Consider the following 18,256-nt stretch of genomic DNA (forward strand, 5'->3'; position numbering starts at 1 on the left):
GGAAGTGGTGAATTTTGAGTATTTAGTGCCTGTGTTTTTCAGACAATTTGTGAATTCATAAGTTTATATGTTTCACTTTTTAATAATGGCTGTGTCTAACAACTAGTCCAGAAAAATGAACATTTGGTCTCGTGGGCAGCACTAACACACCACTTGAGTGTGTTCCCCTCTCACTGCTTCCCTGTCGTGATGCACATGCAGCTGGCCATGTGGGTTATTTCAAACCTGAATATGCAACCTCCCACCCACTTGTTCTGACAAAGACCTCATCTCTAGTATGTGGTCCCATTGAATCTCAGTTTCAGGCAAAGTTTCTCTCTCTGGGTGGGTGGGATAAGGTGGCCAGTGGACTTGCATGTTGAACACTATTCCGAATGGGCATTACGACCTCCAGGACCTGAGAGTTGGGATGGGGAGGCAACAAGGAAGCTTATGCTATTACTCCTATTGCCAAGTGTCGGTTTTTTTTTTTTTGAGATCATCTGTGCAGTGACAGAGCAATGGCACTTTTCCCAGAGAGATGTGAACCAGGTTAATCAATGAATGAACGTTCCAATTCAAATGACTCATTTTGTAGGAACAGCCAATTTGTCAATATAAGAAAACCATCAATCATTTTATTAAAAGCTCAAAATGTACTGCTTCAGTTTTATGAGTTATAAACCCCACTTTGGCCGAACACATATGGAAATGCACAGAGGTGGTGTTGGAGCTACTAGCGATGTGTAGCTGGCCTGCCATGTTTTCCACGATGGTTAGGGGGCATCTTCTCAGCTAATTGCATCGGCAACATCTTTATTCCCAAGTAAGGTCACAGTCTGGGGGCATTATGAGTGGATCAATGGGTGGAAGGTGTAGGCAGGGGATATATCAGCAAAAGGAAGTGCTTTCTGTCAGAGATGTCTCAGTGTGGAATGGGATGCTGCTCCCAATATCTCATCTATCATTCAGTGAGGACAAGGATGGTGCCAAGCAGAGTCAAGCACCCAAACCTGCTTGGGAAAGATCAGCTGTAAAATACCCTCTCAGCCCGGAGAAACTTTCTCTATAACCAGCTTCGGAGAGCTGCATCACTTTGCGGAGATTTATGAGCACTCAGTGCAGCAAACCAGTATGTCTAAAGTGCACCCCCACAGGAGCTCGCTCTGTGGGCACCTGTCACCATCTTGAGAAAATGTACCCAGGTTTTCATTGCACACCATGATGCAGCCACATCTCAGTAAGTCACACGCTGTAGAAGTAAGCACTTCACAGCTCCTGTTAATTACAATTCAGGGGCATCCGTTATTGTTTGAGGTGCTGATTTTGATTATGCCTAAGTGTATATCTAAGGGTTCTGTGTAGCTGACAAAGCACATGCATTTCTAGGCAAACCCCGACTGTGGAAAATAGAAGATAAATACAGATTTAGGTAAGGAGAGACTATTTGAAAGGATTATTGCAAACAGTGTGGTGCTGGGGATGTTGTAATGGGGGGGAGGGGACCATCACAAGGAGAGAAGGCTCCAACTTGAGACTTGTAAGCATCTCAAAGATGAGGCTGAAAGGGCTGCTCTCTTACAGAGAGGAATAAACAAGCTGGATGAACTGGGTGTGGGGAAATGGGCTGAGCTGGTGATGGTGTCATCAGCTGATCAGGGAATGTTTTACCCTGAGCTCAGCCTATACTTAGGAGAGATGTTCTCGAGGGGTTGTACGCTGACTCAGCAACTCCAGCAGGTTATTCATTTCCCAGGGCCCCTTTCCTCATTGTAAAGTAGGGGCAAATGCAGAGCTTGTCAGAGGGGGCTTCTGAACCCAGATCTGTCAGTCTCTGATCTTCCAGAGAAAAGACCGATTACAAATAAAAACTCGGGTCTTCACAAGGTTCTCTTTAACGTTGGTTCCTTTAAAAAAGGTGCAAACTGCCCTGGCCAGGTGGCTCAGTTGGTCTGAATATTGTCCCATACACCAAAAGGTTGGTGGTTTGATTCCCAGTCAGAGCACATACCTAGGTTGTGGGTTTGTTTCCCAGTTGCTTGTGGGAGGCAACTGATCTCTCTCTCTCTTTCTCTCTCTCTCTCTCTCTCTCTCTCTCTCCTTTTTCTTTCTCCTTCTCTCAGCATATCCTTGGATGAAGATTTAAAAATAATCATAAAATAAAAAAGTGCAAACTTGTTTTCTGAAATATGGCTTTTTAATTTGATTAAATAAAAATCAAATAATTAGATGAAAAAAAACCTTTAAAATTTGGCTTCATTATTATTTTAAAATATATTTTATTGTGTTTTTTTTTTTACAGAGAGGAAGGGAGATAGAGAACTAGAAACAACGATGAGAAACATCGATCAGCTGCCTCCTGCACACCCCCCACTGGGGACGTGCCTGCAACCAAAGGTACATGCCCTTGACCGGAATCGAACCTGGGACCTCTCAGTCCTCAGGCCGACGCTCTAGCCACTGAGCCAAACCAGTTTCAGCTGCTTCATTATTTTTATGACACCTGAGCATAGTCCAAACCTACTTAGCTGGATGGATGGGGCTCAGTACTGTGTGTTTTAAGTGAGCCCTCCAGGCAGTTCTCACACACACTAGCGCTGAGGACCCTGATGGAGTGAGTGCTTGAGCACACCTGGTTTGAAATCCTATTGCCTGGGGTTGAATCTTAGCTCTGTCATTTATTGGCTGTGACCTCTCAGGTATCAGTTTTTCAGCTACAGTTTTTGAGATGAGGATTGTGTTTTGGAGAGGATTGAGTCAATTAAAATATGTTAGACTACAATGAATGCCAGGGATTTTGTCTGTTAGTATTATATATTGCTGTATTATTATTATCACAATTTCTACAACCAGTCTCCAGTTTGTTTGCTTGGTACTCTGGGAAACCTGTTTTCAAGCAGCTCACAGTCTAGTAGGGAAAGCAATACCAATAATTTCAATGTAATATGCCCTGGCAATGAAAAGTGTCTCTACAGGTACAGAAGCAATGGTGGGGAGAAAGGGAGTTTGCAGAGATAAGGGAGTTGCTTAGCTGCAGTCTCAGAGGTCAAGGGAGATCACTGACTTTTTGTTGTTGAGGCTTTTAGTATAATAAAAAGTAAACTTCAAATTAAAAAAAAAAAAAGTCTGGCATGGAAGTCATGCAATCACATTTTGAAGTCAGAAGGATCCAGATTGGAAGCTGAGCTTTGACACTTTATGGCCTTTGGCAAAGTAATTGTCTCTTTGAGCTTCGGTTTCCTTATCTCCACAGAAGTCTAATGACTAGGGTGCATGCAGAACTAAATCAGGTGATGTATAGAGAACGTTTAATGGGCACTAGCTATTGTTCCCATTCTTCAGCTAAGTTTCGGCACTACCTTGGTCTTCTCTGTGCCTCCACTTCCTTTCTATAAAGTGGAGGCATTCACTAATCTGTATGATACAGCAGCTGAAGGTACTCAGACTGACAATAGCCTTGGATGCTTTTTAAAAGTCAAAAGCACTGTCTAACTGTTACAACCTTCAGTGAACATCTTAGAGCTTAAACATGCAGCACCCTTCTGCAGCACGTTCAGCAGGACTTAGAATGTCTTATTCTTGGGTTCAGCTTGAATGTCCTTGGCTACTACAAGGGATCTGACCCTCCCAATAGTTCCTTCAGATTCTAGCTCTCACCTTTCATTTTTATTCCCCCCGTTGTCTTCTCTTCACAGTCTTCCACCAAAGCAGGGTCCTTCACTTTAGTTATCTTCCATCACAGTCCACCTTCATTTAGTGCTGATGTGTCATTCTTTGCAGGTAGAAGTGCTCTCCTTTCCTAGCCATCAGTCATGAGTGGGGAAGGAGCATCTGTTACTTGGGTGGAGATCGGATCAGGGGTCATCAGAAAGTTCTTTGGGAATGATATATGGCTTAACATTTTATTTATGTATCTTACAAATGGTATTTTCTGACTGGGGTTAAATTTAGGAATGGTCCCTGGCTTTTTGAACTCTTCTACTCTCGATGCCCTTTGTTTCTGTAGTTGTACCATCGGTCTTTTGTTCTTGATTTTTTTTGTTGTTGTTTTTTACCTTAGCTTCTTGGAAAGCCCTCAGTCATAGAAACTTCTTGGCCACCAAAAGCTTGCAGACAGAAAACATATGTCATTGCTAGCTCTTTCTTAAAGACTGAAATGATGCAGAGTTTCTTTCTGGGGTCAAGAACTCCAAGAGCAGAGAAATGTCATTTAAGTTAAGATCATTTACATAGAGGTTCTTGCATCATTACAATAAACCCCAGGGAAGAATAATAATAATAAGCTCTACACTACTCTAAGACCAATCACTCTCTCCCATAACAGTAAATTTTTCCTTGGGAGCTACAGGGTTGGGGAGATATTTTAGCTAGCTAACCTTTGGGTTTTTGTAGAGGAGGTAAATGTTTATTAACTCCTACACAGAACCATCCCTGTATATTTTTCTCTATTACTCAAGCTTAGATTTTACCAGTTAAGTTTTACCCTTCTATTATGAATGATCTGTTTTTTTTTTTCAACATCAAGACCCTTGTGAATTTTTTCATATTCTTCTGAATTTTAGGTGGTTTGGCTTAATTAGCTTTAATAATATTTTATAACAGTATTATGCTAGGAAACCATGTTCTCTCCTTTTCTAATCAATAATATTTCAGCTTGAACATTTGTGATGACTTCTGCCAAGATCTGACTCTAAAATACAGTCTGATACTTGCTTACTTAATGGATGTCTTCAGACACATAAGATACAAAACAAAGTTCTATTGAAGGTTGTGTCTCAGAGTTGGAGGTGGCTGTTGCGCTCACTGGCTTCTGAGTAGTTTTCCTATTTGTCTATATTGTGTAGACAGGTCTTTCCTACAAGTAATAGGAAGACCAGGTTGAATGCCATCACTGTCCTATTTTGCTGTATCACTTTAAAACTTGGGTTTTGGTTTTCTTCATTGCTCATCCCTATGGCGGCCCTTCCAGCTCTAACTTTTTATGATTGTGATGGATGTATCAGTAATTACCAAGTGATTACTTCAAATTGCAATATACTTTTTATTTAAGAGGAAAATTAATGAAATTAAACAGCTACTTTTGGGGGAAAAGTCTAGCCTAGTAAGTCAAATTCTTTCTTTCTTTCTTTCTTTCTTTCTTTCTTTCTTTCTTTCTTTCTTTCTTTCTTTCTTTTTTTTTAAAGTTCAGGATGTTTAATATATTTTATTGATTTTGTACAGAGAGGAAGGGAGAGAGCTAGAGAGCTAGAAACATCCATGAGAGAGAGTCATCGACTAGCTGCCTCTTGCACACCCCCTACTGGGGATATGCCCGCAACCAAGGTACATGCCCTTGACCGGAATCGAACCCAGGACCTTTCAGTCCCCAAGCCGACGCTCTATCCATTGAGCCAAACCGGTCTTGGCGTAAGTCAAATTCTTTTGGTAACCTCATTCTTTGAGTTCAGAAACTGTGTTGAATAGGATTGCTTTGATTTAACATGTAATTCTATTTTTGTACATTTTTTTAAAAAAATGAAGATTTCTGTAAGTTGTAGAAAAATGAAATACTGAAGTTGTGAAAGACATTGTTCTTTCAACTGAAATATGAGAAAGGCAAAAGGGCAAAATAATAATTCTGGAAATGGACTCAGCAGTGCTTCAGTGAATATCACACCACCCACTAAGGCGGAGTGTCAGCGAAGGGTGAGTGGGGATCCGGCTGGGACAGCGCCTCTGGGAATACATCAACACTGTGGCCAATAGGTGACTCTTCGGTTGCTAACAAACTAAAGAACCAAACACAAGAATTTAGCTAGCGACAGTTAACTTGAGAGCCTGTCCTATGCACATAATACTCTGGGTAACCAACTCAGCACTCAGGAATCAAAGTTAAGACAGCCATGCTCTTTATAATAGTGGCTTATAAAATTTTTCCCATTTAAAAGCAAGTCACTTTTGACCTTTCTCCTGAGCAAAAGGATGACAGAAATTGATAAATGAGAAATAGGTGAATAGAAGACAGGACACTTTCCTTGAACAAACAGCAGTTTTATTTCTGTGCTCCTGAGAAGGTGTGCAAAATGCCATATAGAATTTTTGACCATGGTTACAAATATGAAAATATATTAAGCAAATACATAATTTAAATAGAAAGGGTAATGAAGTTCTTTGCTCAAACAGTTGGTTAGAAACACAATACTATAGGGGAGGTACTATATATGAAAAAATAGAATCCATTTATTGCCATTTTAAATAACCAGATTTGCAGAGAAAGAATACAGTATATTAAAAATATAAAAGTGCTCTATTATAGAACATAGACTCATTGCTGGATTTATTTACATTATTTATTGAAACTTCACACAAGTCACAGAAGAGTGAGATGAACCTCCATGGACAATAGTGTTATTAGACACTGACTATGACATCCAAAGTATTGGACAGGAGCAATTTCCACTCAAAAAGTGCATTTAAATATCTCTAAGCCGTTCACTAATTTCCACAAGGTGGGAGGAAAGAAGAGGTTAAAGACTTTGTCCTTGTAGAATTTATAAGCCTGGTAAGTCCCACGGGAAGAGCAGAGATCAAGAACTCTTCAGATTAGAACACTGTGCACCTGGTTGTCAGTGTCGCTGAGACTAAGAAGTTTCCCCACTGCCACGCAGATTCCCCCACTGGCTTGCAAATGGAATACCATTCAACTCTATAGCAAACCCCTAAAGCCACAATTACCTATGTTCCTTTCTTCCTGGGATGCTATCTCCTTATTCTGCTATTAAAATATATCTCAAGCATAACAGAAAGCCAACTCTTGGGGTAAAAATAGAATTTCTTAAAAGGAATTGCTTAAGGCAGAAAACAGCCATAACTAATCTTTCTTGTGCATATTCTAGAAAGGACACATTACATTTGTCGGACATTATTCACAGTTTTGCACAATGTATTTAGGTATCAAATATAAAATCATGTACAGCGGTATATAGATTATCAAAATAATCTTTGGTAAATCTGTCAAATAGATTTATTTCCATTCCCTAAACTTCTATTTTAGGAACATTTATCAACAATTTCCTTATTTTATGAATGTATATAGACAACCTCTTTAAAAACAACAACATGCTTTATTATACTGTATACATTTATTCCTAGGGAGCTCCCCTACAAGTAAAGAGTATTCTTTTAGTCAGAAATATTTCCATTGCTAGAAACATTTTTAGCCCGGAACAGATTTTTGTATTATCATGGCTGCATCAAATGATACCCTGCGTTTTAACTAAAATGGCCATTTTCAAAAGCCTCATCCACTACAAGAATCTATGTTCAGAATTCCAAAATAAGTCAATTTAGTCAAACACCTGGTCAAATTACAAAACCAATTGCTTCATTAGCTAAATCAGTGATTTTCAATGAGTGCAGAGGTGCACTGATATGCCACAAAAAATTTTAATACATGCAATGCCTACTCTTGTCCCTTAAACTATCAGATTATGAAATGACAGCAGCCAAACACAATCGCCATCCAATGTGAATGAATAAAAATTATACCTTTTTTTTGTCAGATTGGCAAAAAATATTTTTTGGGGTGCAGCAGAATTTTAGTAATTAGTTTATGAGTGCCTTGAGATGAAAACAGTTGAAAATTGCTGAGTGGAATCATCTGGCCAACGTCATCAAAGTGAATTAATTCCCCAAAGGCTAATAGGTGCTCATAGAAACATGACATTTCTAAACAACAGTCTGGATGCATGGAAGGGCTGTCACTTACCCTTCCTGACGCTGTCTGGTTAGATCTCCTTTTCTAATAGTGCCTTTCCTTGCAGCATTTCACTTACTTTCAGCATTGTTTACAGATTTTCTGTTAAAATACTCAGGGACTTAGGAAATTTGGGCTGCAGGCATTTTCACTCTTCAAAAATGAGGTAGGGTTGAGGGCTTGCTCACAGCCACCTGGAGGAGTCCTTGTCACTCTGATGCACTCCTTTCATTTCCTCAATGAGAAGGAACCTGGAAAGTCCTTGAACCATTGCCCTAAACAGGCAGCTTATTATCTGTTGTTCATCAGGTCAATTGTCCTGCCTCATGTGTGTGAACGTCAGTCTGGAGGACCCCAGAGTTGGGGCTTGGATGCTACTACTTGCTGCCAGACAGATCTGGCAAGGTACGGTTTCAGGATTCCGACCTCAAAGGCCCAGAAAGCCAACTGAATGCAAATGGCCAGTCGTTTTCTTGCAAAATGTTTAATGTAAGAAACTGCCTCCTGAGACACTAAGGCAAGAGAATCGGAGTGTGAAGGGTAACATGTGAGGCCTGGTTCTGTATTGCTGGGCAACTGCTTAGTGGTTTTACATCATTTTCACACGTCCTTTTGGGTTTTCTTCCAAGACCTAATACAATGAACCAAAGACCCTCCCAAACAAAACTGTCTCCAACCTGTCTGTGTGCTGCAGTCATTTTAGTATTTAAAGTGAAATCATGGCTGTCTCTTCTAGGAGATGGAGCCTGAGAAGACTACACAATGCTGCTGAGTGTAAGGAGAGAAAATGAACAGACAATAAAACCACATTCGACTGGGAGAGCAAAGGCACTCTGAAGGAGGAGCGGGCAGGCAGGTGGTTAGTGAAACAGAGGACCCCGTCATCGTTCGGGGATGGCACATCCCGAGGGACCGATGTGTGTGGGCCCAGACGGGGAAATGTGCTGTGAAAAGTCAGATTCAAGAGCTGAAAACTGGCTGCTATCCAGAGAACAGCAGAATGATGATACAAAATTGACTTAATGAGTAGAGATTAAAGGAGTTAATTATAAAGAACTTGGGTAAATAATTATTAAGATGCAAGACGGGCCTCTCCCCAAGGTTGGATAAGTCAGAACGCTTTGAAGATGATGATTAAAGTGTGCCACACAGGTGCACAGGCAGGACGCCCACCAGGACAGGAAACGGAGTGCTTACCGAGGCAGAACGCGGGATGGGATTGAATTAAAATACATCCAATTGAGCTGAATGTCAAGGAAACCTTTTCCCCCCCTCCCTCCTTAATTTAATAAATAGATCAACTAGATTACGAATTTAGTCTTTGGTGGCAGTGGGAGGGAAGCTGGGGAAATAACTGTTGCTAAGGAGATTTAAAATTAGAGAGGTGGAGGGTAAGAATAAATATTTCCTAGATTAGACCAAAAGAACATACAGTTTCCCCTTGCCACCTCCATTTCCACGGCTCTGACTCCTCCCCAGACACACCAGGTAGGGTATGCGGGTGTGAATGAGGGCTACAGATGTGCAGCTGTTTATGGTTTCGGTTTTTGGTTTGTGCAGTTAATTGCTCTCTGTTTGCTATGGACGCAGCCTGAGCATGGGCCAGAGAGGCCTGGGGAAGGCTGCCCACGGCCGTGGACTGGCGTGGCCACCTCGCTGCCTCCCTGAGGCCCTCCACAGGGCTTCCCTGAAAATAACAGCCGCCACCTACCTTTGTGATTGTGATGCATTCCTTACGTCGGTAGAAACGTGTAGTTTCTAGGACACTGCCTCGCAGGCTGCAGGTACCTACTAACCATTTCCCTAAACGAATGAAAAGCCAAGAGGAGTTTGTCCTTCCCTGTATCGGTGTGCTTTGTGCTGAGCAACAGGAGTCTAAAATGCTGCGGATTCTTTTCTTGCTTTTACCTTTCAATGCAGGGAAAGTTGTTCCTAATAGACACCATGTCTCCTAAATCTCTGACTTCCATTTCCTCCCTGCCACACGTACTACTTGTATGTTGTTCCTTTTCATTTTTAGAAAATCCAGCCGGGTCCCTGAAACAGTAATCAGAGCCTCACACTGTCCTTCACGAAGGCGCCGAGCACAAGGACACTGTGGAAACCTGGAACCCTGCTATTACTCATCATCTTCCTTCTGACAGTTTCCCCGTTTCCATGCGTCTCAAATAGCCCTGGGAACGTCTCTGGCTTGGGTGTGGATTTACCTAACTATAAATAACGATTTTGGATCCATGTAGTGATTTTCAATTACTATGCCAATTACACCCATTCCAGTACTTGTGGAGCTTAATGGTAGGTAGCAAAAATAGACACTTTGAAAAGAGGTGTTTGCTCTGCAAGGGAAGCCGTGAGATCAACAAGCTTGATCTCTAGTTCTTCCGTTTATTACAAAGAAATCTGCCTTGCGGGAAAGGCCTCCGCTCCTGGCCGTTCTCAGCAGCCCTGAGGATCCCACACAGGGGCTTCCCGTCCTCGCAGGAGGCCCCACGGGCGGCACAAGGGGGAGGGCCAGGCTTGCTTTCCGGCTCGCTGAAACGCAGCAGAGCCAACGCAGGCACAGACACTGAAGATAACCGTGGCAGAGTAGGTAGTGTTTTTTATGTGAAAAACAACTTAAGGGGACTGTGTAATAGTTGGACCTCCATGACTTGCTAAGAGTCTTTTGGAACATTTTATACGAAGCACCAGGGAGCCTTTTTACAAAATTAACCGTTTGTGACAATTATGGACATTTCTATAAAAATATTGACATTGGGCCCTTTGACCAGGAGTATATAATCTGCCACTACACTCTTCCTCTGATGGGAAAACCAGGTATGACCGGCATAATTTTGACTTTCCCAGGAATGCAGCCCCGTGGAAATGGGACAAAGAGCAGTGTGTGCGTGTCGACCAACACACGGTAAGGGCACGCGTGTCTACGCTCCACACTGCGGGGCAGTGCACAGCCCCCTGTCACTGCGGACGGTGCTCGCAGTTTGATTATGTTCACAGGCAAGGATCCAGGTGGCTTTCCTCTTGATGTAAGAGTTCATCCCTTCTCCTTACACCCTCTCTACCACAGCCCTCCCCCCTGCAGCCTGGACTTGCACTGCAGCCCCTGGCTGACTGCTTTGGCTTGAACCTCTGGCAGGAGAAAGGGGCGAGAGAAACCATTTTAGGCACAGCCGTCTCCTGCAGCTTCGGTGCTACTTAATCCCTTCCCCCTCCTCGCAGTCCTTTTTGTGACTGTCCTATTTGTCCAAATAGCATTTGGATCGTCTTTGGATCCCAAGATTCATAGGACAGCAATGCAGCAAAGCCAGCACACTATATTTATACGCTCTCCCCAGCCCGTCCTTTCTCCTGCTCAGTAAATATCAAACCTGCCACAAACCAGGGCCCAGGAATCCCCTCTGCAGCCACGTCCACACCTGGGTACAGCAGTCCTGCCGTGCAGGTTGAATTAGTTTATGCAGAACAACCCATGGACACTTCGGTGTGGAAAATAGTACTATATAAAGCTTAATATTAAACATTATGAAAAAATACATATGTACAGAAGAAACTACAAAATACAACTATGTACAATAATATCTGTTACTTTTAAATTAACATAAATTCTTTAAAAATTCTCCAGATTAATAAATTATACATAGTATCAATAGAAATAGTTGGCACCTCTGTAGGGCATGAAGCGAGTTAAAAAAAAATAAAAAATCACACAGTGAATAGCTTTTCTCCAGGACGGCTTCCGGCCCATCCTCAATGCCTGGGATAGCCCCCATCTGCAAGGAAGGACACTGCAATTAGAGACGGTAGCAGGGCTACCCCACTGCGTGTTCTGCTTAAGAAAATTACTCATGGGAAAGCCTAGTGAAAGTGACTGAAACTCAGTCCAGTTCATGGTGAGATGATCCTTGTGGGGGCCTGGTCATTCCATTCAGATCCATTCCAGAATTGGAAAGGACTAGTGATTCTGGCCCAAGCCCTGTGGCTACACAGATGAGCCCACAGGCCCAGAGAGGAAGAATACCTGAGGGTTACACATCTTGTTAATGTTATTTATCCTAGAGCTAGGACCTGAATCCTAACTATCAGATGCCTGAAGGTAACTATAGCATCCTCAGCTTCCTTCAGCTTGGATGCTGCGATGTACTCTAAAAGAAGACTCTGGAGCTGGTCAAAACAAGACAAAGGGGCCTCCCAGCTCCCCCCTTCCTGGAGCTTCTTAAAGAGCCTGACATGCAAAAGCCTTAATTTACTATTCAGATAAATTAGGGGGTAACTGTTTACAACACAAAAAGATTATCTGGTTACAAAGGACTTCCTTTAAAAAGCAGTTCTCTCTTGTGTTTGTGCTTTACAGTTTACCAACGATTTCACATACTGGCTAGTGGGTGGGTGTAGAGAGTGCAGAGAACAAAATAAAATGGAAGACCACTTAGAAATGGAGATAAAATAGCTCTGAAATAGCGTTTTTTTAAAAAAAAAAAGAAAGGTCTGATGTATATTCGGCTGTCGGTCCAAGTGGCAAGGGCCTGAGACCTCTGCCACTAGCTCTGTGAGTGAGCCTCCAGCCCCTGCTGCCCCCACCTCCAGGGGCTGGTAGACCTGGCCAATGTCTTGATTGCAATCTCATGAGAGATCCTGGGCCAGAACCACTTTATGAAGCCCTTCCCAAATTCCCAAGCTATAGGAATTGTGAGATAATAAATGTTTGGGCTAATGTGTTAGGTTGGCAACAAATCACGAATGCAATGCTTCAGTGTGCAGAATGAAGCTTTAATGATGGTCTGGTGTGGGAAGAGGCATGCAGATCCTTCATTTGTCAGATAAGTATAGTCTGGTCAAAGCATTGCCTTATAAAGTTTACTTATATATTTTTCCTACTGAGTTCTTTATTGAGAAAAAAAGTTACATGCTTGTTCTAGAAAATTTAAAAACCCCATAAAGTAAAAAAAAATTTTATTTTATTGCTCAGAGAACTTTGTTTTACTATCGTGGTATATTTCTTTCCAGTCTCCCCTACCCCTCACTAAGTGTTGTTTATGTTTGTTTAAATTCTGCTTTTCTTATTTATAAAAATATCCATGTTATTATTTCTTCAAAAATATAGTTTTTTAAAAAACTGAATTGTATTCTGTTCAGGGAATGTACCATGCTATACTTAGTCCTCTATTGTTAAACATTTCTTTGTTTTTTTCACTCAAACTTTTAATTATGAAAAGCTTCATGTATAAAGTTTTTCAGTACTTAGGATGGAAGTAGAGATACCAACTGATAAGAACATATTAAGAACTTTGATACATATGGGCAAGTTTTTCTCCAAAGAGATTTTCTAATTTGAACTCCCAGTTGTGATTTCAAAGCATCCTGCCCAGCAGTGATCCTTAGCACTTAGAAATATTAAGCAGAGTCTTTAATAGAGGGCACTCTGGCCAGGCAGGAAGAGAGAGCAGTGGAATCAGTGTTACTGGTGGGAGTCCCCTCCCCACTCTGCCTCTCTCCCCTGTTGCTCTCTGGGGGAGGGCCTTCCCTCCAGCCTTTGGGTAGAGGAAGAAATAGATGGTGCATGCTGGAAGAGCTTTAAGTCTTGAATGGTTTCCGGGTCAATTATATCTTGATAAATGAACCTGTAAGTTAGTGAGGATCCTACCTCTGTGATACTCTGGATTCACATTTTCGTAGATTGGAAACAAGGGGTTTTCCTGTTCGCTCCGTAGCTTCCTTGCTCTGAGGACGTCTCTTACACACTGATGCAGGTAGACATACTGACACTGTGAAAAAGCAGAAAATACATCAGAAAATACATCAAGTCCTCAGTACCAAAAAGATGAGAGATTATCACAAAACAAGAACTGTGATGAGATCCTATAAGATTAGCGAATTTCTTGATCATCACTTCATTAATGGACTCTGCTACATAGAAGAGTGAGAGCATACTATTACCACTAAAATGAGAATGATGGTAATGGGCAGAGGGGTGGTGTTTATCCCTTCTTTCTTACATGCATACAATACATATTTATAGAGTATGTTCTATGGAGGACAATTACTATCTATAGCACCTAGTAAATTCTCCACAAATATTTATTAAATAGATTAATTAATGCCAAACACAGTGCTATACATGTTACATACATTATTTCATATTTTGATGACCTTGTGAAGTAGATATAACCATCCATATGAATAAAGACTCAGAGAAGTTAAGTAATTTCTCCAAGGTCACAAAACTAAGAAGAAAAGGAACCCTAGGATTTGATCCTGAATTGTCCTCAAACTTCATGTTCTTCTCACTATACCAATTTTCTTGGATGAATCCTAGTTTATTGTATTATTGAATGACAAAATCATGTCACTGTGTATTCTGCTGTTTTATTTCCTTTCTTTTGGGCGTTTAGTGAGAAAAAGGAAATGTATACAATAGACACCCATGGGACTATCAGTTCTTTCAGGGCAAGTTCAGTGTCTTATCTGTCTTGACTCTCTCAGCATTTGAGTCTGACTCATGGAAGAATGTCAAAGACATTGACTGACAGCCGAGAACTACAAAGGATTACACACAGTCAACTATCCGAGAGCTAGCTACTTAGAAAACAGAAACAAACATAGATGAGTCAGTGTTTGGTGACTATAAAGACACCATGAAGACCTCATAGGAGATCAGTCACAGGCAGCTAAATGTGTGCAGTGGGGGCCCCATTCCTCACCACCAACTGAGCTCTCTAATGAGGGAATGTATGTCCATGTAAATTTAGTACTTGGCTTTGGGCTCCCTTAATGATATAGCAACTGCTCCAGGGAAAAAGGAGGTCAGGAAAAGAGTACACCACCATGTCAGTGATGCTGGTCTCCTAGTCTGCATGCAGCTGGCCCAGGCTAAATAATGAGGCTTCTCGGGATCTCAGTTTCTCCATCTGTCAAACAAGGAGGCAAAGGTCTCCTCTACGGTGAATGTCTTCTACCATTATCCAGTTACTGCCATGCGCCCAAGATGGAAACCATCCTCACACACATTGATAGACGCTTATGACGTGCAAATGGTTATACCACTTCAGGGGACACAGCTTTGTGTTGCTGTCAACTAGATGGACTCTATGATCTAAGTGATCAGCCTTAGAGTATTTCATAGGTTGAGACACCACGTGAAACTATACGATCTTCCCTCACCAACTATCTTTAAAAGTGAGCATTTATCTTTATGGGTTGGCACCAGGCACTGCTCCTGATTGGAAGTTAGCTTGGTCAGCTACTCACGGGACTTCATAATGTAGGTCTGGTATAATCATTAGGACAATCCAAAGACACAAAACAACCATAAATGAGGCCTGCGTTAATATTAACTATTCTCTGCCTTTCTGCTCGCAAACCTTGCTCACTTGTCATGAGGGTTTTATACCACTTTGATCTTGAAAATTCCAGAAGGGCACTACCCTGAAAACAGTTGCTAGCACAGGCAGTCTCTTTTTTTGCCATCTTGATAACAACCTACCAAATTATGACAGATACCTGCCTACTTCCTCCCATCCAGAACATGATTCACATTTCAATTCTCCTCAGATATTAAATTACTTTGGAATCTGAGCATTCAGTGGTGAATGAGCTCTAATATCTCTATGTGATGCCTTATTAATAAATTCTTCAACAATAATCCACCATGGGCTTTGAAACCAGTTAATATTCATTAATTTGCCTTGTCTTAAATATAAGTTCTTTTCCCAGTAGAATGTCCTTGAAAAATGATTACAACTGAAACTTTTAGGTTGTTAATGTGCTTCATTCACAAAAAGTAGACAAAGTCTAAAATATGAAGCTCAATCAAAAGATCATTTTTGGCTCTGTTTAGCTAACTGGTGAAGCCTCAGATCCACTCAATTTTGCTAAAAGTTGTAATATTAGGTAACTTTTATAGAACTATACATAGGCCTTTTCATGGTCCATGAGTGCAGAGTTGAGCAGATAAGTGAACAAATACCTATAAGGTGATAAATATAAGGCAGAATTGTGTGTAAAGCTTCATACATAAGAAGAAGTGGTCAGATTCACCTCTGGAGGATGGCAAGTATCAAGCTAGAGAGAAAAGGTGACATTTGTTACAATTTTGAGCAGAGAAGTAGGACATTCCAAATGACGTAAAGAGCATGAAGGTGCACATACATCCTGGAAGCTATGAGCAGTCTAGTGTAGCTAAATGTCGGGTTCATGGGTCACGGGAAACCCCCAGGGCAATCTTCCACATTGGCACTGAGGTCCTCAGTCCGACAACACCCCACTGTTTGCTTCCCATGGGAAGCAGATGAGAGTGACAATCACCTATTGCTCTTTAACAAGTTACTGCTCCATCTGAGCAGCTCTCCAGAGTCAGCTTGCCCTGAGGCAGGCTACAAGAAGGAGGGACACACTTGCACCCTTGTCTAAAAAGACCTGCATCCCTTTGTGACCCAAATAAGGTAGACTAAAGTTGAGACTGACTATCCCCATGGACCCAGAAAAGTAATCCAAGGGGTCAGAATATCGTTCCTCCTTTGCTGGAACAGTCACCCCCTCCCCCAACCCTCCCAGCGGCGCTCAGTCGTGGGTCGCAACCCTCCGCACTCACTCATAGCACCAAGCGAGCCTGCTGGGCTGGGCCAGGGCTCTGAGGCTGTAGGAGCAGCCCACCTTCAGCAGAGTCCTAAAGCCAGGCAGATAATATCTGGATTTGTTTGGGATTTCATTTGCAATGGGAGAGAGGGGAAGGGAGAGAAAATTCCCACTTCCTGCAATGCTTATTTCATCATGAATAGAGGAATCAAAGTTCATCCTGGCCCAGGCAGGGGAACAACCCTAAAAACAAGGGGTGGGTGGCGTTATGACAGGAACATAGAGAAGAAAAGAAGGAAGCTGGGGCCAGGTTACAAAGAGGCTTGGCCACAAGGGTGAGAGTTAGAATGCCATTTTATAAGCAATGGAGAGCTTTCTAAGATTGCTGTGCCAGGAGTTACAAGAGTGAGTTAGCTAGAGGACTTGGCTGGTGGCTGTGGTGATGAGGAGCTGTCTGGACAGACGCTGGAGACAGCAGGCTCACTGGGAAGCCACTGCAACACGCCCAGTGAGGGCTGGGAAAGGCTGGGCAAGGGCCAGGCAGTGGGTGAGAGGCTAGGACAGAGAGAAAGGTGCTGGCAGAACTGACAGGCCTCAGTGGCTGCCTGAATGCGGGAACTGTAGGAAAAGAAGTCAGACTCCATGCTTAGGAGGTCAGATGGAGGCAAGGAGGACGGAAACGCTGTCACCTGAAACCGAAAGGAGCGAGAGCAGCAGTGCTTTGGTTGCTATCTCTGCAGCTTGTGTTTTGAAAGACAGGTGATGGGTTGTTTGGGTGGAGATGACGGTAAGGCTTCCAGGAGGAACTGTCTGGCAGCCAGGTGCTTAGGGGAATGCTGGGAAAGGAGGACGAGATCTGGGAAACATGGGCGTGTGTGGGAGTGAGGGCCATCGCCAGGAATAAAGGTGGAGACAGAAGAGCAGCGCCCTGAGGACAGAACCTCAGGGAAATCAAGCTGTGAAGAGGCATCCAGAGGAGCCAGAGCCACAAAATCCTCAGAGGCAGGAGAACAGAACTGGGGAAAGGAGTTATGGTGAAGAGAAGGATGCGGAGCTTTGCACATCATGGCACCCCTGCCCTGGAAGTCACCCAGTGATATTTACGGTAGGGAGTACTCAGAGTCTGGGCAGGTGTGTGAAGGGACACATGACCCCAGAAGCCTCTAACAATAACCAGGGAGTCTGAACACACACACACACACACACACACACACACACACACACACACACACCTTGAGACTACTTCAAGGGTGATAATCTCCTTTTCTTAAGATTACAAATTAAGTATCAGTTTGAGTTTGCAGGAGTGACAAATAATGAAACACTGGTGTTGACATCTTAGCAATGTAATTGTGAAATATTTGTTCACTCATTTAATAGACAAAAAAAAAATATTGAGGCTAGAGAGAAGGAAAACACGTTCCTGAACTCTAGGAACTTACAGCCTTTGGAGAAAGCAGAAGGATAACTGGTATGAAACAGTGTGACATAATTCTGCCACCCTTCATGAAATAACAGAGCTTGACAGTGGACCTCAATGGCTGCCCAACCTTAGAAGATAAGCTGATGGGGAGCGTGAGAGCGGATGTCACTGTCAAGTCCATCAGCACTGACAGAGACTCACACAGACAGGAAGTCCCGCCTGACCTGATACAACAGGAAGTACTCAGCACTGTCCATGAAACACTGTGGTGGCAAAAAGGGACCTAAATTTAAAGGAGCCTCACACTGGCAGACAAAAACTATGGGGAACAGATGACACATTACCACCAGAAAAACACAGTCAGCCACATCCAGAATGTGGGAAATATATAGAACAAACAAACTGGTCTCTTTAACAAATATATGGCATGGAAAACAAAGTAGAGGGAAGATTATTATAGATTAAATGAGATTTAAAAGAGACTTTAACCAAATGCAATGTGTAGACATTGTATTCTAATGCAAATCATGTATGAAAAGTCATTTTTG

At 42.3% G+C, this 18,256-nt stretch overlaps 1 protein-coding gene across 5 annotated transcripts in view; it reads right to left on the reverse strand.

Annotated features, from left to right (window-relative positions):
* Positions 1-5,993: 5,993 nt before the first annotated feature.
* Positions 5,994-18,256, reverse strand: part of PTPRB (protein tyrosine phosphatase receptor type B) — a 105,363-nt gene continuing 93,100 nt past the window's right edge. For 4 of the 5 annotated variants that reach the window (XM_045588261.1, XM_045588260.1, XM_036459011.2 and 1 more), the window contains 2 exons: positions 13,356-13,476; positions 7,351-11,484 (listed from right to left, as the gene is read on the reverse strand). In XM_045588261.1, coding sequence (XP_045444217.1) covers positions 11,462-11,484; positions 13,356-13,476 — 144 coding nt within the window. In that variant the 3' untranslated portion in view covers positions 7,351-11,461. Of the gene's footprint in view, positions 6,461-7,350; positions 11,485-13,355; positions 13,477-18,256 lie in introns of those variants that run through there. The other variant, XR_004991617.2, reaches the window with a different exon arrangement.

This window comes from Pipistrellus kuhlii, unplaced genomic scaffold (assembly GCF_014108245.1).
Source record: "Pipistrellus kuhlii isolate mPipKuh1 unplaced genomic scaffold, mPipKuh1.p scaffold_m20_p_3, whole genome shotgun sequence".
Classification (NCBI taxonomy): Eukaryota; Metazoa; Chordata; class Mammalia; order Chiroptera; family Vespertilionidae; genus Pipistrellus; species Pipistrellus kuhlii.